General features: G+C 41.6%; 1 protein-coding gene across 5 annotated transcripts in view; it reads left to right on the top strand.

Moving 5' to 3' along the window:
* The window catches only part of LOC117554181 (1-phosphatidylinositol 4,5-bisphosphate phosphodiesterase beta-1), a 136,662-nt gene that overhangs the window by 80,759 nt on the left and 30,078 nt on the right, over nucleotides 1–25,825 (top strand). For all 5 annotated transcript variants that reach the window (XR_004570237.1, XR_004570236.1, XM_034228471.1 and 2 more), the window contains exons 7-13: nucleotides 4,761–4,836; nucleotides 6,965–7,068; nucleotides 7,793–7,959; nucleotides 17,882–18,028; nucleotides 19,955–20,112; nucleotides 23,908–23,990; nucleotides 24,260–24,344. Coding sequence is in view for 3 of the 5 variants with exons in the window: in XM_034228471.1 (XP_034084362.1) it covers nucleotides 4,761–4,836; nucleotides 6,965–7,068; nucleotides 7,793–7,959; nucleotides 17,882–18,028; nucleotides 19,955–20,112; nucleotides 23,908–23,990; nucleotides 24,260–24,344 (820 nt within the window). In the remaining 2 variants the exon portion in view is untranslated. The remainder of the gene's footprint in view (nucleotides 1–4,760; nucleotides 4,837–6,964; nucleotides 7,069–7,792; nucleotides 7,960–17,881; nucleotides 18,029–19,954; nucleotides 20,113–23,907; nucleotides 23,991–24,259; nucleotides 24,345–25,825) is intronic.

The following is a 25,825-nucleotide window of genomic DNA, read 5'->3' as shown; positions in this document are numbered from 1 at the left end:
TCCATAGATCTCTTAATGTTGCTTTCAAAGTGCACCAGATTGATGCTTTTAACTTCAATATTTAAAAAAAATCTTCCCGGGGGACCCCACTAGAGGGGGTGAGGACCCTCCTAGAGGAGGTGAGGCCCACTCCCCACTTGTAAAAATAGCACTTTACCCCTGCTTACACCTAGGCTGATTATCGAGCCTTCATTGTAACAGTCGCGGGTACACTGTGTGTGCGTGTGGGGAGTGTTGTAGTAGAAAATTCAACTGTAGCGCTGGTGCATTAATGGAAAACCCTTAATGTTTGAGCACCCTCTATGAAACGTCAAGCTACCCCACAGCACCCCCTAGAGAAAATCTCTGGCGCCGCCACTGCTTCTGCATTAGGGATGTTAAGATTCACCGATTCGCATCGGTGCACCGGCATAAACGTTCAAGATGCAAGTGCACCGGTTGAAAGAGTGCACATCGGCTACAGTTTGGGTTGAACTCGCGATGCATCGATTGTAGCGTCTTTGCATCGGTACAAAAACCGATTCATTCATATAATATCCCCTCATCCTGTCAGCTCTCAGCAGAGACCATCTTTGATCTTTGCTTCGCACTACGGAGGCCGAGAGCCTCAGTTATCAACACACATGCTTCGAGGGGAAAGAGAAGCACAGCGCACCGAAAAATATCTACAAATCAAACGTTTAGCAACACTTCGGATTTTTCAAGAAATATGGACAACTTGAAAAATCGCTCGCAAATTGTAAACGATGCCGAGCCGCTTTAAAGTACACAAGTAGTACGCGGAACTTATCGACGCACATAAAGAGGCGACATGGGGTCTGCGGCTGAAAAGAGAAACCTGAAAGTTAGACATATGAGTTAACTCACTCATCATACCTCATTCACACCAACGGTGTTTCGGGGCCAGTTCGGAGCTGCAGCTTGAAAAGCACCGGGTTTTCCTGTTCACACCGCGGAGCAGCCTCTTAGCTCCGGAATCCGGTTCGTTTCAAGCACCAAAAAATTGTCCGGCCAGAGCAAAAGCACCACATACGTCACGCTTACGTCGAGGCAGGGGCGGGATCAACTCCTGAACAACAACAAGAAGCCCGCGTTTTATCCAGCTTGTACACAACGATGGAGAAACTTAACAAGCAGCAGTGGTCCACTGAAGAGACCAGCTACCTACTGGGAATCTGGTCCTCCGAAGAGGTACAGAGGAAGCTGGAGCACAATCGGCCATTGTTGTTGTTGTCGGTGTCAGCTGTGAGGGGTTTCCCGCGGTTTGGCTTTATGAAACAGGCACGCAAACGGTTACGTCATGACGCAAACGATGACGCAATGACGCAGCACCAGTCGGACTCTGGGCGGTGTGAAAAGAGCCTCCGCTAAACCGAAGAACCGGTTCTGAACCTGAAAAGCTCTAGCACGGAGCTTGAACCGGAGTTGCGTTGGTGTGAATGAGGTACAGTGAGGTGTTATGTCAGAGAGTGGTGTTTAGTTTACAGCAGCCTGTGACTGCCAATAATAGTTTACATGTCTTCCTTACTGTAAGCAGTTATGAAATACCTGTTTGTGAAAGGTTATTTGTATTTGTTATTGTTCATATAGAAACCACTGCTTTCTGCTCAATGGTGAGTTAGCCTATGAATGAGTGTTAAGCACATCAGGCAGCAGCTGTATGCAAGCCCGCCTTAACCTGCCATCAGGCCCTGTAGGCCCCCTATTTAAACAACAAATCAAAGTCATTTATAGCCTCGGCAGGCTCTGTGATCGCACTTCTCCACTCTGCTCTACGCGCGCCTGGTCCTCTCCTCCAGATGAGTGACGTATCGGGCCTCCCTCATGTATTTGTCCGGTTGCCGTTGGCTCCCCTTCACGTAGCAAGTCCTGGTCGTCCTCTCCATCTCCTCCAACAGATAATGTCCCTCCTGTCTGTTTTTCCTCTCCCGCTACCCCATCGCTATCAGAACCAGACGGCCTACTTGGCTCCGAGGCCCCGCGGCCGGCACCGCTGCCGCTCGGTACAGAACTCATCTGTCCTTCCTCCTCATCCTGGCCTACAGGTTTAAAATAACCTGTAAGCTTCGGCATGTTTTGTAATAGCTGCTTGTCTCGAAACTCCTTTTCCCTCAACAATTTCCTTTTCCGAGCGCCACTCTCAAACTTTTTCTTCTCAAACTTTTTCTCCTAAACAACCTTCATCTGTCACTCAATCACTCGCAATTTGAATAAGTCACATGTGAAACATATTCTCATTCTGATTGGCTGTTAAGTGGTGCTGACTGTTTCGGAGTCATCATCTTTGAGAAACATCTCTGGAATCCATCGATCTGATTGATTAGCGGAGCAAATGATCAAAATACTACGGAGGGAAGATATTTTCGTTTGGATTACTGGAAGCTCACGAGTGTGTGTGTTTGTGTATACTATTTTTGCATTTGTGTGTATTGTGTTTGTTTCCCAGGGAAAACCCTCACGAGAAACACCGGCTGTTGTTATGCCTGCTATGATGTCAAGTTACTCCGTTCTCCGCTTGTAATTATGCCGTTACAAGCTACAAAGTTGTATTTATCATCTGAATTTGCCGAAACAAGTTTAACATTCTGAAAGCCAAGACTTTGTTTATTTGAAATCAGATGAAAACAAACTGTAACTGACCCTGCCGTGTTATCTATGATTACTATACACCTTACATTAATAATTTCAGCGGAGGGAGGGGAAGCGGCGCTTTGGAACAGCAAAGTGGCGAGGGAGAGCTGTCTTCTTCCCTTTACAAGCTTCAAAAATGTATTTATCGTGGGATTTTGTAAATAAAAGTGTCATATTCTGAAAGCCAAAACTTTGTTTATTTAAAATGTAAAAAAAACATCCGAAATAAAAAAAATATTTTTTAAATTTAAATCTTTTTATTTTTTTATTGGCTCATGATAGGCCCCCGATCTCCGTAGGCCCCTGGGCTTCAGCCCAGGTCAGCCCGTGCATTAAGGCGGCCCTGGCTGTATGGGCATTGCACTATGGTAGTTGTTATTTGCACATTGTTAATCATGAGCAATGCATCCTTAAATTGTTTAACTGTGAGGTGTTATACAATTGTACTGTAGCCTCTGGAGAGTTTTTTAAGGTAAAAAAGAAACGGCATGATGGGATGTGCAGTACTAGTAGAGAGAACCAAATATGTAAAGCACTTTTTTGTTAATGTATGATTTGCTGCATATAAGGAATAAAACAAAAATCCTCTGTCGTACCATATTGAAGTATCATTATTTTGCATCACATCGTATCGCCCCGAATCGCATAATGCTGAATCGTATCGAACTGTATCGCAACAGGGGTGAAGCGTATCGCCTGGTGTTTCAAATGTATCGTTAATGTATCGTTGGCAACATATCGAGATGCACATCGCATCGCCTCAGTGATGGAGATATACAGCACATCCCTACTCTGCATGTAATTAAAACAGGCAGACAAAGGAAACAGGACCCAACAGCTAGCGGTAGCTCTAACGACACTGGAGAGCCTCGCAGTAAATCTAATTTGTTGTCTGTATTCACAAGGATGACAGAATAAACAGCAGATTAGCCCAATCATTCAGAAGCACAGAAGTCTCTTTGCACTCAAAATGACTGATGAGACTGGTCAAGGAAAATCTGTGGAACCTGCAAGCCTTGTTTCCAGCTGTTAACATATCTGTGTGTGGAGTCACAAGTACTGTCTAAGAAACTGTAGCATGATAACGATAATGATGATGAAAATGGTAATGTTATTTAATAAATGGCAATGTCACTTTATAACAACAATCACAATCATTTTAACTGCTCATCTCTGTAAACATGTCTGTGGTTTCATGGTTTTACAAAGGATCACAACCAATATCACGCTTTATGTACATATGGTGCTGAAACAGTGGAACATCCACATCCGTGTGTTCTGTATTGTGCTGTCTACATTTGAATAGGAAGAGTTAATTTAGGGAATACTACTGTACTTTTCAAAGTTTATGTGTAAACATGTTTAACCTTTTGTAAATATTAAAATCACCTCTTGGTGTAATAAATGGTAAATGGACTGTACTTATTTATATAGCGCTTTATCCAGTCTTTAAGACCCCTCAAAGCACTTTACATACTCATTCACCCATTCATACAGAGCAGTGTACCTTACATTCACACACATTCACACATCGTTGGCCATGCCATCGGGAGCAACTCAGGGTTAAGTATCTTGCCCAAGGATACATCGACATGTTGGCTGCACGGGCTGGGATCGAACCCGCAACCTTCTGGTTGAAAGACGACCGCACTTCCTCGCAGCCACAGCCACCCTAATACGGTCTAACCCAGCAGAACCAGAGACTACTGCCTCTTAAATGCAAAGGAAGCTATCTAAAAACATAAACTAACATAGCCTTTTCTTTCAGGGTTGTTTCATTAGACTGAATACGTTGTATTTTTTCCCTCATTGTCTCTATTCAGATGTTCTCTTTCTGCATAATTTACAGTTCCATTTTCCCTCTTGGCATTCTCTTTGTCTCACTTTTGTCAGCTCTCCTTGCAATTATGTGGTTATATTCTCGCCTTTTTATTTCCTGTTTTTTATCCTCCTATTTTTCTTTTGTATGTTCCTGCCACACTAGAGCTTTTTTACAGGATGTCCTTAATAAGCATCCAATAAAAGCTGTGATGAATTCATCCGTTTGACACTGAGGATCAGAGCGAAAACTCCTTTCTGTGTGGCCTTTTCTGCGATTACTCATACTGGTGTATTTGTGTGTCCCACAGTATCTTCAGGATGTTCTCAGCAGACAGGAAGCGAGTGGAGACAGCCCTGGAAAACTGTAACCTCCCTTCTGGCAGAGTAAGGCACCAAAATACTGAATCCCCTCAAAGCTGTGTGTCGCTCCGTTTTATCTTAGTCTCCAAGCTCTCTCATCTTCTCCATCCATCCATTAGTGTGTCCTCTCTCCTCAGCTCCATCTCTATTCTCCTGAAACAGCGGCTGATTGCTGCTTTGCTCATTTGTTTGGAGTGTTATTTTCTGGATGTCTGCATGACTTCCCAACTCATTTAGCCTTGGTTGTAATTAAACAACCCATTGGGAGCAATCGAGATGACAAAAGCTGTTTTAGCTTTACCGCTCTCAGATATCAATGGAGAGAAAGGGGTGTAAAACAGTCCCCAAAACGGCACACAAACACGGTATTCAAGCAATAGATTCAATATGTAAGGTGTTTATTGTATGCGCAATAGGTACAGAGTAGTTTGTCAATGAAAGTCTGAAGTCTCAGGATTCTCAGAATAACACACAATATAATTAAGATGTAAAAACAAGGGAAAACCGTGCAAGAAGAGGAAAATAATAATATTTGTGCCACAATATGACACAAATTTGACAGAATGTAAAATTAAGTACAGTGCAATTGTACTGGTTATTGTACACTATTACTGTGGGGACCGGCAGCATGGAACCCTTTAAACCCTCTGTTTACATGTTTGGGCACGTGCATATATCAACCTGCAATGAATGGCTTCAGAATACAAACAGAAAGCATACACACACAAGAAATACAAACACAGACACACACACTCAGAACAAGCTATACATAATTAGCAGAGCAGGAGGGACCAACGTGTTGCCGTATGAAGGTCTTTTGGGATTTGCTGTTGTTCCAACGCGTGAGTAATTACAGCTAAACGGTGGTGCTGTTAATCCCTAGAACACACACTAACATACACAAGCGCATGCACACCAAGGTCTTTAGAATGACTCATTGAGTTTCGGGAAGGCTTGACCTGCATCCCCCACCCTCCCCTCCCCGGCATCCTCCCTCATCTTCTTTTCTCCCAGTATTCAGTTCTGCTCTGTTTCTCACCGGCACAATGCTAGTGCCTGCCCTGTGTCTTTAGCAGACCCGTTTGGCTCTGATAGTTCTATAATTAACCCTGTGGCCACAGCTTTTTTTGTTAAAGTCTCGGTTCAAATTGCAGGCAGACCTTTTCGGTTAATGATTTGCATTTGTAATTAATATGCGTGTAATGGCTTCCACAGGGAGAACAGAGGTCAGCGATAAAGCAACCCATAGGATTAAACACAGGATTTGACTTGAACGATTAATCTTGTTCAGGGACGAATGTTGTGAAACTGACTTGCAACATTTTAACAATAGCTCCCTAAATCAACTGAGATTTTGAAAATGAATCATTAAATTGCATAGAGAAGAAGTGCAATTAGGTCCCGCCCACACTGAAGAGGGAAACAATTCAGCCCTTGACATTTTATTGCATGAAGATTCATTCTTGTCACTTTTGTATGCTAGCAATAGAAAAAATGCCTTTTAGCTGCTGCTTGGTCTGGTGCACTATCAACGGGGTAAAGAACCCAGAAATAAGGCATTACAAGCTGCTGAAGCGAACAACTAAGCCTTTAAGAAGACGAAAGACCATACATATGGGGGTTATAACTTATAGGAGTTGAGGTATCAGCTGTAGAAGGAGACAACTGTGGGATTCAGAAACTCAGGGTGCAGGGAGTTTTGTCTAAATGTCAGTTTTATGCTAACTCTATATTTCATAATGGAATGTGGATAAATCAGAAAGCTGTGCAGTATTATGTTTACAAGTGCCTAAGTTAACTACATTAGCTTGCTAACACTTACCGTAGCTAACATTAGCTTGTCCCATCACCATTTAGTTATCAAATGCGCCGCTCGTAGACAACCTTCTGCAAGCTAACATTTGTAGCTAGCTCAAGGCAATTTGATAGCCTATCAGTTCTTGGTTTCTTATTGTGGCACTGATCATTTTACTGTGCCTGGTTTCAGAGTATGATTTGTTACGTACTCTACGGGTCCCCATTGGGTGCATATTTTTGTTGCCTTTACTTAGAAGCCAGTGAAAATAGAATTGCAGCCGTACTAGTAGATCATTATAGAACCAAGAGATGCTACATATTTATATAAAAAATAACCAATTTTGCTTGTCTGCAGCAAAATGACTCCATCCCCCAGGAGGATTTCACTCCAGAGGTCTACAACATGTTCCTGAGCAACATCTGCCCACGGACCGAGCTGGACCACATCTTCTCTGACGTGTAAGAACATTGTTTCCCTCTGGTGTATTTGCCTTTTAAAAGTCTCTTAGGAAGCAATCATCTCTTCAACCCCCAAAGAATACACTAATCCCAGGTTAGAAAGAAAAGTAAACTTAAAACAATGTGAGTGATTCATTCATTTCATTTATTTTTCCCAAGTCAACTGTTTCTCGTTTCAGACTGACAGCAATGGCTGCCATCCTTGAAAAGCAATATGGCTTTGCATATTTAGGACACCTGCTTTTACCCATTAGAGTCTTCATAAGATGTTAATTAGCACAGAAATGTATGTTGTAATGGCCCAGGATGGCCCTGGTGGGGGGGCCCACTCGTGCTGAGTTGCCCTGTTCCCAGGGACTCAGACCATCAGCCGAGGCAGCATGGCAGCACGACCGGGGCCACTCCAAAACATAAATCTAGGTTTTAATCATAGTTAAGGGAGATGGCATAAGAGCCGGGAGGATATGGAGATGATAATTTAATGGAACAGGCTTAGATATGAAAGGCGTTTTAATCAAATCTCATAATTTACTCAACACAAGATTGAATCCTCTCTTCTCCTTTGCACTTGTGTTGCTCTACATTTCCAGATCTCCTTTCTGCTTTAATTACCGCTCCTCCCTCCATCATCTTACCCTTTTAAAGTTTCTCGTATCGCCATTTTTATTTGCCGTCTCAATTTGTGTGGACCCACAACTCATGTATTCCTTTTCCCTTCTCACAGGGGGGCTAAAAGTCGTCCGTACCTCAATGTGGAGCAGATGACAGAGTTTATCAACAATAAACAGCGAGACCCTCGTCTGAACGAGATCCTCTACCCTCCTCTCAAACAAGAGCAGGTCCAGGTGCTGGTGGACAAATATGAACCTAACGCATCTCTGGCACAGAAAGGTCAGTGGATCAAATGTCTGTCAGTACAAACAAAAGCACACTGTAATGCTTACATGTACACACAGACACACAAAGGGAACTGTCAACAACTACTTGTATACCTACTTGTAATAAGGTGTGTAACACCCAATCAATTAAGTGCTTTTTCTTAAGAAATTAATAACTGCTGAGATTGTTATAAAACTTGTACCTACTGTAACGAGACGGAAACATCATAAAACCATACAATATATGTACAAATACAAATACAATGTAAATCATTTTAAGGATATTTCTATGACAGTTTTACCAATGATGTTATATGTTCATACTTCAGGTGAGTCTTTCTTTCCTTTAAAAATATGATGTTATTATTTTGAAGTAAAATGTAAAATGAAAAGTTTTATTTTTATATTTGCAAAGGGTGCAATATTTGACTGATTTTATGTTTAGAAATTGGAAATGGAATGTGAAATTGTGCTACAGATGGCAGGAGGTACAGGGTTATCTAGAAAATGCAACACATTTAACGCTCTATTAATTGGCTCCATTAGACAAGAGTGGATCTTTAATAAGACATCATTAAAAGAGGATGAGTTCTGCAGGAGATGACTCATTTTGCACAAGCTAGCATAGTGTCTCTTTTTCCTTGTTTGATCTGGTAACATTTCTGCATTAAAAAAGGGTTTCAAATTTAATTAGCAAAAAAAAAAAACGATTGTATAATGTTATAAGCAATTACCATATAGAACAAAGTTAGAACATACAGTATACACTATTGGGCTTTCTCCCCTTTTTGATCAGGTTAAGTGCAGATTATACTACATTTTCAGGTGTTATTACATTTAGGGAAATTATTTAATTATCAGGTTCTAGTAAAGGATCTTTCTCAATTAGGACGTTTCATGTTTAGGTAACCAAAGTGCAATTGTGTTTCGTAGTTAAACATTTTAGATAGCACGAGCACAAGCAAGTTACCATATTTGACCTAGATATCCCCAAACTTGTCCAACCCTACCCCTAATTCTGTACTCCAGCCCCCACCACCAATACATTTAGAAGGGGTGTTGCCATAGCAACACTGCTGAGTGGTGTCCAAAAACTCTGAAAGTGACTGGACGCAACGGGGTGCCAGGGAATGGAATGCTAGAAGTCTGTAAAAAAAACACACACACACACACACCAAAATGTTCACCCTCTCCAAACACTTCTCAGGTTTATCTGAGGATATTCCCTGCCATTTTATTTACAAGAATGGGATTACGAGTAGAATCCTTCAGTAGAAAGAAAGTGTGTAAAAGAGAGAGAGTGAAAACATAGAGAAAGGGGGGTTTCAGCTGGTGTGTGTTGGTGCTTTACGAGAGCTTGAACAAAAACCAAGTAGCCAACGTAGTGCAGCAGAAAACTTGTATTGCTCTGTTGAACACAAATGCACATTTAGGTATGTTAACAAGGACACACCTGGATGTAAGGAAGCAGTGATGGAATATTAATCCACATTTACTCAGGTACTGCACTTGAATTTCTCTGTAGTTGTTCTTTACTTGACGTATTTCCATTTTATAATACTTTTAACCTCTACTCCAGTAGATTTTAGAGGCATTTATTGTTAAATCGACTAAATGTATTTGACAACTTAAGTAAGCAGTGACTTTGCAGATTGTCATTGTTTGTAAAAAAGATAAAATCGATGACTAAATAATTAATTCGTAGTACATCTTCAACACATCTGTGTGGCCAGTACGGCTGTTTTGACCAATTTTACTGGAGGGGCCATAAGGAGGTCAGTTATTTAAATTGTAAATCCGTGTGTCCAAAATAAGGCTACAGCCTGTTTGCTCAGCTTAGAAAAAAGTCTGAAGACTTTGGGAAACAGCTTGCCTGACTCTCTCAAAAGCAAACAAAACCTGCCCAGCAGCATCTCCTAATATCTCTAACACATTTGTTTAATCTGTAATTGAATCTGCTGTTTCATGGGGCGTTGGAACAGTTGCCAGGCAACTAGTATTAGTTAGGCAATTTATTTTGTTTCTAAATTGTCTGTCTTTGCACTATGTTTCTATATTAGTATGCGTTAAATTGATGAATATGTGTACACATTCGTTTTTCTTTGTAGTTACTAAGAATCACTTTATTTCCTCTTTATGGCCTAGAAAGCACCAACAACTGTATTAAAGGGGAACTATCATGCAAAATGCACTTTTTGATGTCTTTTATACATAAATTACATTACATTACATTGCATTTAGCTGACGCTTTTATCCAAAGCGACTTACAATAAGTGCGTTCGACCAACAAAATACAAACTTGAAGAAAACAGAATCATATAAGTAGGCTACATCAGGCCTCATAGAGCAAAAACATTTCAAGTGCTACTCAACTGGCTTTAGATAAGCCAGCCCTTTATTAGTATATAAGTGCTTTGTTAATAGTTCTATCGCTCGAAGTGGAGTCGAAAGAGATGAGTTTTCAGTCTGCGCCGGAAGGTGTGTAAGCTATCTGCTGTCCTGATGTCAATGGGGAGCTCATTCCACCATTTAGGAGCCAGGATAGCAAACCCACGTGTTTTTGCTGATGGGAACTTGGGTCCCCTTCGCAGCGAGGGTGCAGCGAGCCGTTTGGTTGATGCAGAGCGGAGTGCACGTGCTGGGGTGTACGGTTTAACCATGTCCTGGATGTAGGAAGGGCCAGATCCATTCGCAGCATGGTACGCAAGTACCATTGTCTTGAAGTGGATTCTAGCAGTTATCGGAAGCCAGTGAAGGCAGCGGAGGAGCGGCGTGGTGTGGGAGAATTTAGGAAGGTTGAAGACCAGACGACCAGCTACATTCTGGATGAGCTGCAGAGGTCGGATGGCACATGCAGGTAGACCAGCCAGGAGGGAGTTACAGTAGTCTAGGCGTGAGATGACGAGAGCCTGGACCAGAACCTGCGTCGCTTTCTGAGTCAGCTGGGGACGCATCCTCCTGATGTTGTAAAGCGTGTATCTGCAGCAGCGGGTTGTAGCAGCTATGTTTGCAGTGAAGGACAGGTTGTTATCTAGGGTCACACCCAGATTCCTTGCAGTCTGAGTCGGGGAAACAACAGAGGTGCCAATGTTGATTGTTAGGTCAAGAGTGGGACAATCTTTTCCCGGAAGGAAAAGCAGTTCAGTCTTGTCAAGGTTGAGCTTGAGGTGATGATCAGACATCCACTGAGAGATGTCAGCTAGACAAGCAGAGATGCGTGCGACGACCTGGGTCTCTGAGCGGGGAAAGGACAGAATTAATTGGGTGTCGTCAGCGTAGCAGTGGTATGAAAAACCATGCGGGCTAATGACTGATCCGAGCGAGTTTGTGTACAAGTAGAAAAGGAGGGGACCAAGAACAGAGCCCTGAGGGACCCCTGTAGTTAATTGACAAGGGTCGGACTCGGACCCTCTCCAAGTAACCCTGTAGGTGCGGTCTTTGAGGTATGAGGTGAGGAGGGAAAGTGCAGAGCCTGAAACTCCAAGTGCTTGGAGAGTGCGAAGGAGGATCTGATGATTCACCGTGTTGAATGCAGCAGACAGGTCCAAAAGGATGATGACAGAGGAGAGGGAGGCTGCTTTAGCAGTGTGCAGTTCCTCAGTGACAGCAAGGAGGGCAGTTTCTGTGGAGTGACCTGCCTTGAAACCAGACTGGTGCGGATCCAGAAGGTTGTTCTGATGGAGATAGCAGGAGAGTTGTCTAAAGACAGCGCGTTCAAGTGTTTTAGACAGGAACGGGAGGAGAGAGACAGGCCTGTAGTTTATAACATCTGACGGGTTGAGAGTGGGTTTCTTTAGGAGAGGGTTTACTCTTGCCTCCTTGAGACTGTTTGGAAAGTGACCAGAAGTTAGAGAAGTGTTGATGAAATGGGTGAGAAACGGTAGAATATCAGGAGCGATAGTCTGAAGGAGGTTTGAAGGGATAGAGTCCAGAGGACAGGTGGTAGGGCGGGCAGAGGTAATGAGGGTAAGAACCTCACTTGGAGAGAGAGGGGAAAAGGAGGTCAGTGTGTGGGTGAAAGGAGGGTCTGGTGACCCAGCGGTGAGTAGAGGTGAGTCAGAAAGAGAAGAGCGAATATCATCAACCTTTTTTTCAAAGTGGTTAACAAAGTCGCTTGACAGAAGGGAGGAGGGGGAAGGGGCTTTGGGGGGGGTCCAGGAGGGAGGAGAAGATGGAAAATAGTTGTTTGGGATTGGAATAGGAAGATTGGATCTTATCTTGAAAGAAAGTGCTTTTTGCCTGAGAGATCGAAGCAGAGAAAGAGGAGAGGAGAGCCTGATAGGTTAGGAGGTCGTCACGGTGTTTGTATGTGTCCCCTGTGCATCGGGGAACTCACGCAGCGTCAGAAAATAAAACCCTCTCTCTTTTCCTCCATACCCAAATCTTTTAAAAACGGGGCTACAACGCGCGGATACAGATTTGCTGCCGATATGACATCAACTCGGCAGCGGACCCACTAAAGTTTCTATCAGAAACAATGCCTGACTGTTTTGGACGTAATCTCGTCTTTGTTTACATTAGAGAGCCTCGCTAACACTCAGAGCTAACCTGTACTGTAGAGCACATGTGTTTTTAAAAAGCAGGAAATAAAAAAAGAACTCACCTTGTGATAAACCCGCAAGAGAAAAAGCATTTGAGCTCCATACAGTTTCAGAAATAATCCTTGATGTGGTTTAGAACAGGATGGCGTTTTATCACAGCAGAATTTAACTTTATCTCCGGTAGAATTCTGATCAGGCAGCTCTGCCTACTCCTCTTCTTTTTTTTTTTTTTTCAAGCTAAGGACCCAAAATCCACGTTTCTCTAACAGGGCTGCAAAAGAGGGGTATGAGCAGTATGAGGCATGGCTACAATGGGTGAACTGTTTGGTATTTTAAGCAAAAAACTTCGCAGACATGTTTTTTATAGTTATGGCCCCACAATATATTTTTCCAATATAGCATAATAGGTCCACTTGAAAGAGTTAAAGTCAGGATCACCCCCAGGGGTGGATCTAGACAAATATTCATGGGGTGGCAAGAGGGTGGCAGGAGATTTTGAGGGGTGGCATCCCCTGGCAGAAGTATATGCTGATTTAATCGCAGTCATATCAATCAATGTTAACTTGGAAAGCCACAATATTAATATTTTAAGCCAATAACATAGGTGACATTATTGTGGCACATCAGTAAAGCCTTAAATAGAAATATATAAGGTGGATTTTAATTTGAACTGAATGAGTTTGTTTCACTCTTAGACCAGCAGGGGTACCAAATCTATGCAGACTGCTGCAATAAGTACATTAATTAACCGTCTCATCGATGTTTGTCTGTATGAATATGATAATATTAACAATCATATTATTCCTATCAGCTGTCAATCACTGTTATGATTCATATATTCATTTATTATTGAATAAACTATATTTTTTGGAGGATTTAATGATGTTACTCAAGATGCTTGCTCACCCTCCTTCAAATTTGAAGTAATTACTATCATATTCTAAAGATTCAAAGGAACAGTTCAGCGCCCCACGACTTTATTGCAAACAGTTAAAACCTTGACTTTACATCAGAAAGAACAAACATTAAAGAAGTGACTAACTGCATCAATTAGTGTTAAAAAAACGTGTATTCAGCTAAAACATATACATCGCTGCAGTTATTATCCAGTGGAAAGTCCTTATCTACTGGCCTAGTTAAATCAAAGTGTTTACTTTCTGTTGGCTGGGCAGTGTAGTTTTACACCGTCTTATTTGACTTTCTCAGGACTTAAAACAGTTTTTTGGGGCAGACCCCCACAAAAAAAAAAAATATATATACTGTATATATACACACATACAAGGTCATCATCTTAACAGTTGTTTATTACATTACATTACATTACATTGCATTTAGCTGACGCTTTTATCCAAAGCGACTTACAATAAGTGCGTTCGTCCAACAAAATACAACTTGAAGAAAACAGAATCATCAAAGTACATCAGGTTTCATAGAGCAAAAACATTTCAAGTGCTACTCAACTGGCTTTAGAAAAGCCAGTCCTTTATTAGTATAAAAGTGCTTCGTTAAATGTTATGCTCATCCGTGAGCAGAGCATCAAGTTGGCATGCCTATAACAGCTGAATGCGGCGATTACCATCTTGTTCAGCAAAAGGCCTCACGAACTTATTAGGATCTAAAGCTTTAGTGCGTTTTGATTCAATGCTGAGTACAGCCAAACTTGACAGTCTCTTCTCTGTCATTGTAGACTGCAAATACCTCATTCCTTCCATCTACTTGGGTCCGAATGCTTCTCGTTTTCCGCCGTCCCGTTCAAATGAAATTGCCGCCTATCATATTTCCACGCTCGCGCCAGGGCCGGGGAGGGGTTATAAGACTCGCCTCTTGTGTTCACTTGCACTCGGACATTATATATTTTCTCTCATAAATGTTGGATGAGCCACAACTTTTCTTTCAAAACAAAGGGGGGGAGTTAATTCTAAACGGTTGAGTAAAACATTTTACACGAACTATGGAGAAATGTCACCAACATTTATAATCAACATTTAAAAAAACATTATTAATACATTAATTGCCTACATTTAGTGTGGCAACTAGGGTGGCAAGGCATTTTTCTGAGGTGGCAGCTGCCACCCTGTGCCACCCCGTAGAACCGCCACTGGTCACCCCTATAAATATTGTTCCTATCTAACGATTAAAGATAACACCTTCAACAATGAATGTGAATAAATAAGAATGATAACACATTTGCAACGTAGACAAACCACATACAAAACATATATAATTATTATGTGAGCAGGCAGGATCACGGAAACAGGCGCAGCAACAACTCATGATCCAGAAGTTACTTTTAATACTGGCAACCTGCCAGGTGGGAGACACACAAACTCTGGATGATGCTGCAGATGCTGAGGTAGTAACGTGCATTTATGGGACATGGGTGGATGAAGATAGAGAGGACATGAGTTCAAACAGATAAAGAGAAAGATAAGAGAGAAGAAAGTCTAAGCCTAAAGCAGCGTAACTAGGGGCTGGTTCAAGGCAAGCCTGAGCCAGCCCTAGCTTTATCAAAAAGAAAGTCTTAAGCCTCCTCTTAGATGTGGAGAAGGTGTCTGCCTCCGGGAAACACTTTGTAAGCTGGTTCTGTAGAAGAGGAACAGGCAAACACTTCTAGACATTGCCCTACATGTGAGTTGTACTACAGCATTCCCAATGATTTGTAAAATATCCCTACCTCGGGTGTGTTTTCCAAGCAGCGACAGTGAGCACTGCACAATCTTCACAGATCATTAGATTATAAACCTGCATAACGCTGCTCACGAAAAACCTTTATAACTGCCCTGCAGATCCAACGTCTAATTGAATAAACTTAAGAAATACTTCAAGAACAAACAAACACGCTAGAGGCAATTATTAAACAGAGTTTCTGTTTTTCAAATAAAAAAATACTAATCTTTGGTGCCAGGAGAGGCTGGTTATCTAAAAACCTGTTTAGTATATCATTACCATCACATTTGCACGTTTTAATACTCATTATACTGAAAGACAATTGACCTGAACTGACTCCAGTAGTGACTCTTCAATCATCTCTCCTCCTGAAGTACCTACTTTACTTTTTTTAAATGTGCGACACAATTAATCACTGGTACTTCAATGAGATCAAATAATTGTTTCTGAATCACATTGATAAACACATTTGACCGCCCTGTGTTTGGCTGTGATCGCAGTCGTGTGCTCGTGCTGTGCTGTGGTGTGTTTGGCCTGTCCCTGCTCTCTGGCAGCGTGCCCTTCTCTGTCCCAGTGACAGATTTCCCAACGTGAAGTATTTATCTAGCCGGAAGAAGTGCTGCCATCTGCTCTACAGAGGGGTCCAGGGCTCCACATGCTCCCTTCACACACACACAGGCACACACGTTTTGCTCTCTCAAGGACACTCACGCAATCGCATGCGTATAGAGATGTACAGTACCAGGGTAATTTAATGCATTCTAAACATTTGCTTGTTGATTGCATTAAAAAGTACCATGCATCATCATATACGTTTTAATCGGAGCTAATGGGTTGAATGCCTTATCACACATTCATCTTCGTTGATTGCAGAGAGGAAGCTATTTATCTTAACAGTTTTTCTTCCACTCTTGCCTACAGGTTATTATTTAAAATATATTCACACTGCAGATTCCTCTGGGTTCTTTCTTTCCGTTTTGCCAAGGCCACAAACGTAGCCTTTTATACTCCTTTCAGAACAAACTCCACCTTTCAAGCATCACCTTTGGCATAACACCTGTACAGTAGGTTCTCAGTTAAGTACACCTCTAATCCAAGCAATGTTAACACTATTTTTCCCTGTTTGACTTACAAATGTCCCGGGGACTGGGGACACTCTGTCTGTTTGAGCGCAGTGGCAGGAGGTTATACCTGGGGACGTCCTGGCAGTCAGCGGGGAGTGAGACGTTCATTGAGCTCACATGTCACATACAACAGCCAGCCATAATTAGTCCAGCAACTCTGCAGAGGGCTGCTCCGCATTAATTAGCATAAAGTGGCCGGAGGGACCTGCTGCACCCGTAGAGCTTGTATCACTTATCATATTTAGCATGACGTCAAGCGTGTGTGTGGGTGTGTGGGTGGAGGAGTGTTTTGGTTTTGCCTCGGGCGCTTGCTATATGTTGTACAAAATGTAATCCATGCAGGTGCGGTGCATGATGCGTATGGTAATGTGTATGGAAATGTTAATCTTGTGTCTTGAGCTTTTCATCTGCTGCTTATTACTTATTTATTCAGCGATTCAGCGTGATTCACTTTCTCAAGCATGTCTGCTGAGGACATGAGCTCAGTGATGACAGAGAAAAGGTACAGCTTAACATGAGCGACCTTGACAAACAATCAAAACAAAAAATAACAACGTCAAGGGTAGTTTAGCTTCTGCACATCACTGTATGACTTATTATGGGCAGTGGCGTAGAAGGTAGTGGAGCATGAAATGTAGTACATCAGGTTTCTTCATCATGTTTTTGCATTTCTCCACCTAGACAGCTTTAATATTTCTAATGAATGCTTATGACTGGCAATATACACCCACTGCAAATGTTAGAAACTAACCACGAAGGCTCACCAAACAGTAAATTAGGGTTCTGTTTCAATACAACGTTATCTTAATTGAAATTAGTGATACTGAACATGTTCACATATAACCATTACAAATATTTTAACGCAGTCATCCAATTGCTAATTTGGATATACAAGCAGTAGGGGTACACAGTATAGTGTGAACACAAACATTACAAATGATATTTGTTCAGGATTGTTATTCTTATTCAAGACATGCGAGGGGAACATCTTCTTTCTATCTTTGCTAAATGGCACACAATCATGCCATACCATATGTCATGCAGCATGTATTGATGCATGTAGTGTAAAGGATAAGGCTGGCAGTATGTTATGTTTGTTGTTGTCATGAAATCCTACTTTAAAAATAGATTAAAAAGTGTTAGTGTGAATAATGTGTTCCTACCTTGTATATGGCGCACTGAAGACATAAAGAAAAAAAGGTAGCCCATATCTACCCTTTTTTATTTTTTAAAGAAGGCTAGATACTTATCTGAAACAATCGCACACGTAGCTGAAGTAACTCAGACAAGATTAAATAACACATTTATTTGGGACTACTTCTTGGCGTAGATTGACAACCTCTTAGTATTCGAGTGGGTATTTGTGTCAGCAGTAGGTATGTCAAAATAAAAACTACAACAATGAGTTTGAACAACAGTGGAGATCTATGGCTTTAACATTTATGCTTTAATAGGCTTTACTACAGAGACAGCAGTATGTATTTATTTGTGGATTTTTCATTGGATTTGTTGATGGTAAAAAACCCAAAGAATAGTATCAGACTCAACCTTTAGTCTTTTCATCTTGACCGACATGTCTGTGCGCTGTGTTGTGTTTGTGCAGGTCAGATCTCGGTGGAAGGCTTTGCCCGGTATCTGAGCGGAGAGGAGAACAGCATCATCCCCCCCGAGAAGCTGGATCAGAGCGAAGACATGACCCTGCCCCTCCCCCACTACTTCATCAACTCCTCGCACAACACATACCTCACAGGTACGCCGCGCTGGAATTTGATAAAGTACATTTACTCAAGTACTGCACTTAAGTACAAATGTTTAGGTACTTATGTTATGCTTCTTTATACTTCTACTCCACTACATTTGGAAAGCCAATGTTGTACTTGTTACTCCATGACATTTATCTGACAGCTTTAGTTACTTAACATATTAAGATGATAGCTAATGCAAATGTTAAGTCAACTAATAAATAAACATTTACATTTAATTGTAGGTTAAGATATCCTGTAGTGATATATAAAGTTATTCATATTAGACAGGGGTGGGAGACGTACTCAGATTCTATACTTGAGTAGAAGTACCAGAGTGTAGGAATACTTTGGTAAAGGTTCTGCATTCAAAATGTTACTCATGTAAAAGTATAAGCATCAAAATATACTTAAAGTACCACAAGTAAAAGTAGTCATTCTGCAGATTGGTCCATTTCAGAATTATATATAATATGTGTTTTGATAACTATTCAGCAAAGTGTTCTCAAAGCTGGTAAAGGTGCAGCTAGTTTTAATGACTTTGTACTGCATGGTAGCTTCTGAATTTACCCCAGGTGTAACTAAAGTCTTATTTAAGGGTTAGTTATATTTCATTTCATTAATCCAAATCTGTAAAGTAACTAAAGGCATTAAATAAAAGTACACAATTTACCTCTGAATTAGTGGATTAAAGTACAGGCTAAAATAAAATGGAAATACTCAAGTAAAGTACATGTATCTCAAAAAAGTACAGTACTTGAATAAATGTACTTAGTTACTTCCCACCTCTGATATTAGACGCTTAGCAGGTATGCACAGACATCTCAACAAATCTAAATGAGTTGTGTGTGTAAGCTCTGTCTCTCTCACATACAAACTCTCAACTTGATTGAACTTACTGATTGCTCATTTATTTTCCCACACTTGAACAGATCACTCTTTCATTTAGAAACACAATCTTTTTGCGCACGTGAATCCAGCAGACTCGATGCCTCGCAGGTCAGTCACTCAAACAGGCCGTTGTGCCAGAGGTTATCCAATCAAGTCATACACTGAGACTCAATTCATTGATATTCATGAGTTAAATATTTCTTTTGACTGGTAGTCACAGTAACTGGCTCTCAGCGGTGCACGAGCATGGCGGGGCTCAATACAGGGGCCATGTTCTCTCCAATAGATATTAGAATTCATCTATTCAAATCTATTCTGGGGGGAACTGGAGAGCATTGAATCTTTCAAGTGGATCAAATTTCTCCAGCGATGGAAATAATGGAATATCTGTAATAGGCCAGACTCGTGGCCTGCGAAAATGAAGAAATTAGGAAAAACAAACAAGTGTGTTTAATTCTCTCCTCACAATACTGTTATGTATTTTAACAGTGACGCGTTATTATAGGTAACAGAGAGGTATTTACAACTTTATAATAAAGATCCACACACGATAATCCGACTGACAGTTATTCATTCACGCTGATGTATTTCCATTCTATTGATCCGTGGTAGATTAAAGCAATGTTTTATGCAGCGCACAACACAAGAGCTCATTTAGAAAAGAAGGTGTTGCTCTAATGAGTTTGGAAAAGCATGACTGTCAAACGAAGAGAAAAAAGGGAACACAAACAGATAAAAAAGTATACTTGATGTCAGCCGAGGTGAGAACAGAACTGCCTCTCACCTTGACACAGTCCCCACCGTGTTGTAGGAAAGTGTGTTGCTAATGTGAAGAGGTAATTGCTTCGCTAATGGTGAAAGGCTGATGAGATTTACCTGCTCCAGATAACGACAGTTGTATTGTTTTTACTGCATGCTAGCAAATAAAGCGGATAATGAGCTCTTGAAAGGTGGGAGGACATGATTTTGTAGGCTTTTCGGTTCTTTCAGGATCAAATGACAGTTACCTAAAGTGGTTTGTTTTTGTGTGTGTGTGTGTGCAGCCGGCCAGCTCGCGGGGAACTCTTCTGTGGAGATGTATAAGCAGGTCCTCCTGTCCGGATGCCGCTGCATCGAACTGGACTGCTGGAAGGGTCGCACCACAGAAGAAGAGCCCGTCATCACTCACGGCTTCACCATGACAACTGAAATCTCCTTCAAGGTAACACAAGGAGAGCGGAGTGACAGCGATTAGGGCGAAGGGTTGGAGTGCAGAGGGAGGGGGGACGGGACGGGACGGGCAGGAACCTGTTATTTTTTATTTTGAAGATGCATTTTAATGTCTCTGTCTACACACACACAGAGGGGGATTCTGGGTAAACAGACCTCACAGACAGATGATATAATCCACATATGATCCACTTACTTCATCAAATACTGATTGGTGTTTTGTTTGCACCCACAGCCTTTTATGTTTTAGTTATTTTAGATAGTCTAGAGTTCAAACAGGCTTCTAGGCATCATTTACAAGAACATGATTTTAAATACTCACTTAAAGGTCCCATGACATGGCCATTTCTACTGATCATAATTCCATGGTTGAGGTCTACTAGAATAGATTTACATTGTTCAATGTTCCAAACTCACATTGGTTTCTCATACAGCATCTCTGTATAGTATGTGTATTCACTCTCTGTCCTAAACGGCTTGTTGGAGCTCCTGCCCCCCCCCCCCCCTCCCTGTGAGCCCAGTGTGCTCTGATTGGTCAGCTCGCCCACTCTGTTCTGATGAGTCCATCACCGTTGCAGCGGAACATCAGTGTTTATGTGTTACAATGGCGTTAGCAACCAGAAAATGACACCAGTAATGACAAACAGATGAGAATGCTGCGTGGGGTATGGGTGCCGTGTTGGTGGGACGTTGCGCGGCTCGCTGCTGTGAGGAGCGGACAGTGTGAGCCGGGTTACTGGTGTCGTTTCCTGGTTGCTGCGTGGGGTCTGCGAGACACCGTGAAACTCAGCCTGAACTCAGCCTGAACAACATGGACGTGGGAAGGGGGGATGCTGAGGGGGCTGCAGCACCCGCATCTGCGAGGCTCCACTAGCAAAGTCTTCCATAACAGAATGCGGCTTAACTAGTTGACTACTAAATATTTTAAACCTCACTATCCGACCTGTCGGAATGTCTCTCACTTCTGTTGATAGTGACATTTCCCACATTACTAGTTAACAAGTAAACCTTTTGAGCCTCACTAGTTAACTTGGAAGGTCAAAATAGGTCTATTTATATTTTTACCTTTACTAGTTAACTAGTGAGCAAATTGGATATTCTTTGTTCATTAGGGAGCCCAATCCATGTTTGACTAGTTAATATGTTGAGCTTTTGCCTGGTGTCACTAGTAGGGTTTATTATTATGTCTTTATTGAACAAGGACCATGCATAAATACATTAATCTCAAAGAGAGAAAATATGCTATATGCCAGATTATAGCTAAAACATATTCCATATTACAATTCATTTAAACTAAAGTCTCAAATGCAAATCAATGTTGGCATGTTTGGTTGCTAAATATAAATGTGTTACACCAAAAGATTGAATTGAATCTGGATGCTTCCAATGGCCGTAAAGGAAATAGCAGAGTGTACAAAGGCAGTCTGCCTCTGTGGTGTGTTTAAGATGGAACTAGTAAGACAAAAGTGCCACTAGTTGCTGTAAAAGAGTTACTAGTCTTTGTTCAACTGGTAAAAGAGAAAGCCAAACTAGTGTGACCAGATGTCCAGCTACTGTAGTGCTGACAAAGAACCAACTAGTGCAGGGATCTGCCATCTGATATCAAGGATATAAATAAAATAAGGAAATGGCCAGCCATAATAGTAGTAATATATAAGTAGTACTAGTTGTAGCTTGCTTCAGGCTATACAAGTGTGCACTGTATTGAGAAAGAGCAAAGAAATGACATAGAAATGGATAACATATTTGTATCGTGTTCCTGTCAATCTAAATACAGTAAATGATAATAGAATCATAAACTTGAGATTTCATGCAAATGTTAGCGATAATAACATGGAAATATGTAAACACAGAAATGCAGATAGATACATTTTCGGAGACAGAAAATAAAAATAAATACAGAGGAAGCAGAGCTGGATAAGAAGTGGGATAAACAAATAGGGGAATGTGTTCAGCAGAAAATTGTAAATAACAGGGAAACACCAAATAGCCCTAAACCGAGGTGCAGAGGGGCGCTTAATTGAAGATGAGAAGACAAAAAGAAAAAACACATAACTAGGAGGAGGAAGAGATGGGGTGGGGGTGTGAACATCTAAGGGCAGAGTAGGTGTGAGGAGAATAAGGAAATGGAAAGTGGGTGGATTGATTGATTGATAGAAGAACATTTGTTCTAATGAGAGTAACAAAAGAAGTAGAACACGCCTAATGGAATTACCCGGAGAGTGAAATGCACAAAGAGAAGAGTTTTGAGAGGCAGAGGATGGAGCTTACAGATGGAGAGGGTTGAGTTACAGACAAAGAAATATATTGGAGTAGGGAATGAGTCCTTACCCCAAGTGAAGGAGTTCAAGTATCTCGGGGTCTTGTTCTCGAGTGAGGGAACAATGGAGCGTGAGATGGGCCGGAGAATCGGAGCAGCGGGAGCGGTACTGCAGTCGCTTTACCGCACCGTTGTGACGAAAAGGGAGCTGAGCCAGAAGGCAAAGCTCTCTGTCTACCGGGCCATTTTCGTTCCTACCCTCACCTATGGTCATGAAGGATGGGTCATGACCGAAAGAACGAGATCGCGGATACAAGCGGCCGAGATGGGTTTTCTCCGCAGGGTGGCTGGTGTCTCCCTTAGGGATAAGGTGAGAAGTTCGGTCATCAGGGAGGGACTCGGAGTTGAGCCGCTCCTCCTTCGCGTCGAAAGGAGCCAGTTGAGGTGGTTCGGGCACCTAGTTAGGATGCCACCTGGGCGCCTCCCTAGGGAGGTGTTCCAGGCACGTCCAGCTGGGAAGAGACCAAGGGGTAGACCTAGGACCAGGTGGAGGGATTATATCTCTTCGCTGGCCTGGGAGCGCCTTGGGATCCCCCAGTCAGAGCTGGTTGATGTGGCCAGGGAAAAGAAAGTTTGGGGCTCTCTGCTGGAACTGCTACCCCCGCGACCCGACCATGGATAAGCGGGAGAAGATGGATGGATGGATGGATAGATGGAGCAAATGGAAATGAGGCAATAACTGACACCATTGTTAACGATGGTGTAATTGACTTAGACAATCAGATGTTGAGCTGTCTTTGCTGGAGTTGAGAAGTGACACCACCTAAGAGCTCCCATTTCCAGAAACATATCCACTCTTTAGTGTGGTAGTTAGGGCATGAATGAATGAGCATTCTGCAATTTGTGATATACTTTACCATGATTTTATTTCACTTTATTAATCAGAAAGTGTTCATCATGTTGAAATCCTGCACATACATACAAGCTTTGTATACACATATAGTTTTCAGTAGCCTCAATACAGCCATGTATCTAGTAAACATAGTAGATTTCTACTTGTATCTTTCACTCTCTCTTCTACATGTATTGATCTTAAGAGGTTTGGGCATATTCTCCAAGGAAACGAAAAAAACATTTATGATACTGGCTTTTAAGTGTTTTTTTTAATGCTTTGTTCTGTCTTGACTCTACAGCACATTATCGGATAAACCAAATGTATTGACTCATCTTGCAATAAAAGTGTTGCTAAGAGGCTAAATTACGGTCATAACTTTGACATGTTTTAAAAGAGGCTTTGCTTAAATTGTTGTTGTTTCCCGATGTTATTAAGGAAAATACTACACGCAATCATTTTCTGACGGTCAATCGGAAAACATTGGAGCCAAGACAGATGTCACTGTTGGCTCCTTTACCAACACTGACATCCATTATTTTTATTGTGCACTTTGTTACTTTAATAGCAATAACAACATTTGTTCCCAAGTATGTGCAATCAGCATCGTTTTTCTTTTCTGTTTGTGCTTTCAGGAGGTGATCGAGGCTATAGCAGAGTGTGCCTTCAAGACCTCGCCCTTCCCCATCATCCTGTCTTTTGAGAATCACGTGGACTCGTAAGTCAGCAGCTCATTTAAAAACCAGAGATGCATAGTCTACACAACGAGAGTCAACATTATTGATCAGAGCTGTCTGTCATTGGTTTGTTTGGCATCAATAGGCCCAATCAGCCATTCTCTGCAGTGTGTATCAGCAGTGTTAACGTCTACGCAGCGTTAAGGAGAAGTTCTCGGCTCCTATAGGGGTTTGCTAGGAGTAACATATATTTTCAGTGTGTTGATATTTGGTAGAGAAATCATGATGTTGTGTGTGTGGTGACTTACAGGCCGAAGCAGCAGGCTAAGATGGCAGAGTACTGCCGGTCAATATTTGGGGACGCATTACTGACAGATCCTCTGGAGAAATATCTTGTGAGTACATAAGAGGATCCCACACACACACACACACACACACACACACACACACACACACACACACACACACACACACACACACACACACACACACACACACACACACACACACACACACACACACACGCGGTCTGTCTCTTTTTAACATGGATGCATACGACAAGGCAAGCACGAGGGATTTAGCAGATCATCACACACGAGTGCACCAAAGACGTGTCCTTGGCCAGCCAGTGATCCAGACATGTATACATTCAGGACACCACTTTATAAAACAATTATTTACACACATATTTATATATTCTTTTATGTTTTCCTTTTAAGGAATGTTATGGTTTCAGGGCATGCATAACACAAGGAAATTAGTTAAAACTAAGATACCTTATATAATTAAATAGTAAAATACCCACAACATGTTATAGTATGCAGTTAACAGATAACAGATACATTATTCTTTTTCAAAGATATTTATCTTATTTCTTATGCTCATGGTTATTTTTCCCTTTCATACATTTTCTTTAACAATATCCTTTCATTTTGATTTCATACAGTTGTCATCTTTTAACCAATTCCTAGGTAATTTGTCTTAATATAAAGTATGAATCATTCTTTTTGATTTATTAAAGTGTTTTTCCAAGTGGTAAGATAAGTAGCTTATTTAAAAAATAACAAAAATATTATCTTCTACATATTTTCCAGAATCCACTCTTATACATATTCATTAAATGTCCACATCCAGTACACGGTTTTGTCTGTGTTTCTCCATCTGTCTCAAAAACAGCAACACATTGACATGTCCTCCAGCATCTGGCAAAATCTGTTGCTGTCTTTCCTCTTTCTGTCACTCCTGGCACGCTCCTGAACACCTCCCAGTCTCATTCTCTCTCAACTTCTTATTCTGAACACACACACACACACACACACACACACACACACACACACACACACACACACACACACACACACACACACACACACACACACACACACACACACACACACACACACACACACACACACACACACACACACACGCACACACACCTGTGGCTATTTATGCTCCATTAAAGCCAACTTTTTATAAATCATCCCACATTCCCCTGCATGGGAGAGACTGCAAACTATGGTGTGACGTAAGATTAAATGGAAATGTTTATACTATAATCTTAACGTAGCTTTCCTTGGCAGTCCTTTATCTGTCTCTCCTCTGTTGCCATGGCTACCAGTCAAAAGCTTGCTTCGTCTCTTTGTGGCCAAACTCTTTTTTTCTTTCTTCCCACAGGCATCTTTGTGTTTAATGACGCAGGCATTTACGTGAGGCAAATACTGTACACTTGTCGCACAAACTCTCTGACTCTCATAGTGTCTGGTGCACACATGTGTAATTTAACATACCTCCTTGCATGTTATTCATCCGGGATGTCTTGTCCCTGGTGATATAACACTGTAGAGCAGCTGAAGCCCCCCTGACTGTAATTGAC

This window comes from Gymnodraco acuticeps, unplaced genomic scaffold (genome assembly GCF_902827175.1).
Source record: "Gymnodraco acuticeps unplaced genomic scaffold, fGymAcu1.1, whole genome shotgun sequence".
Classification (NCBI taxonomy): Eukaryota; Metazoa; Chordata; class Actinopteri; order Perciformes; family Bathydraconidae; genus Gymnodraco; species Gymnodraco acuticeps.
This window is presented reverse-complemented; position numbering and strand designations above follow the sequence as displayed.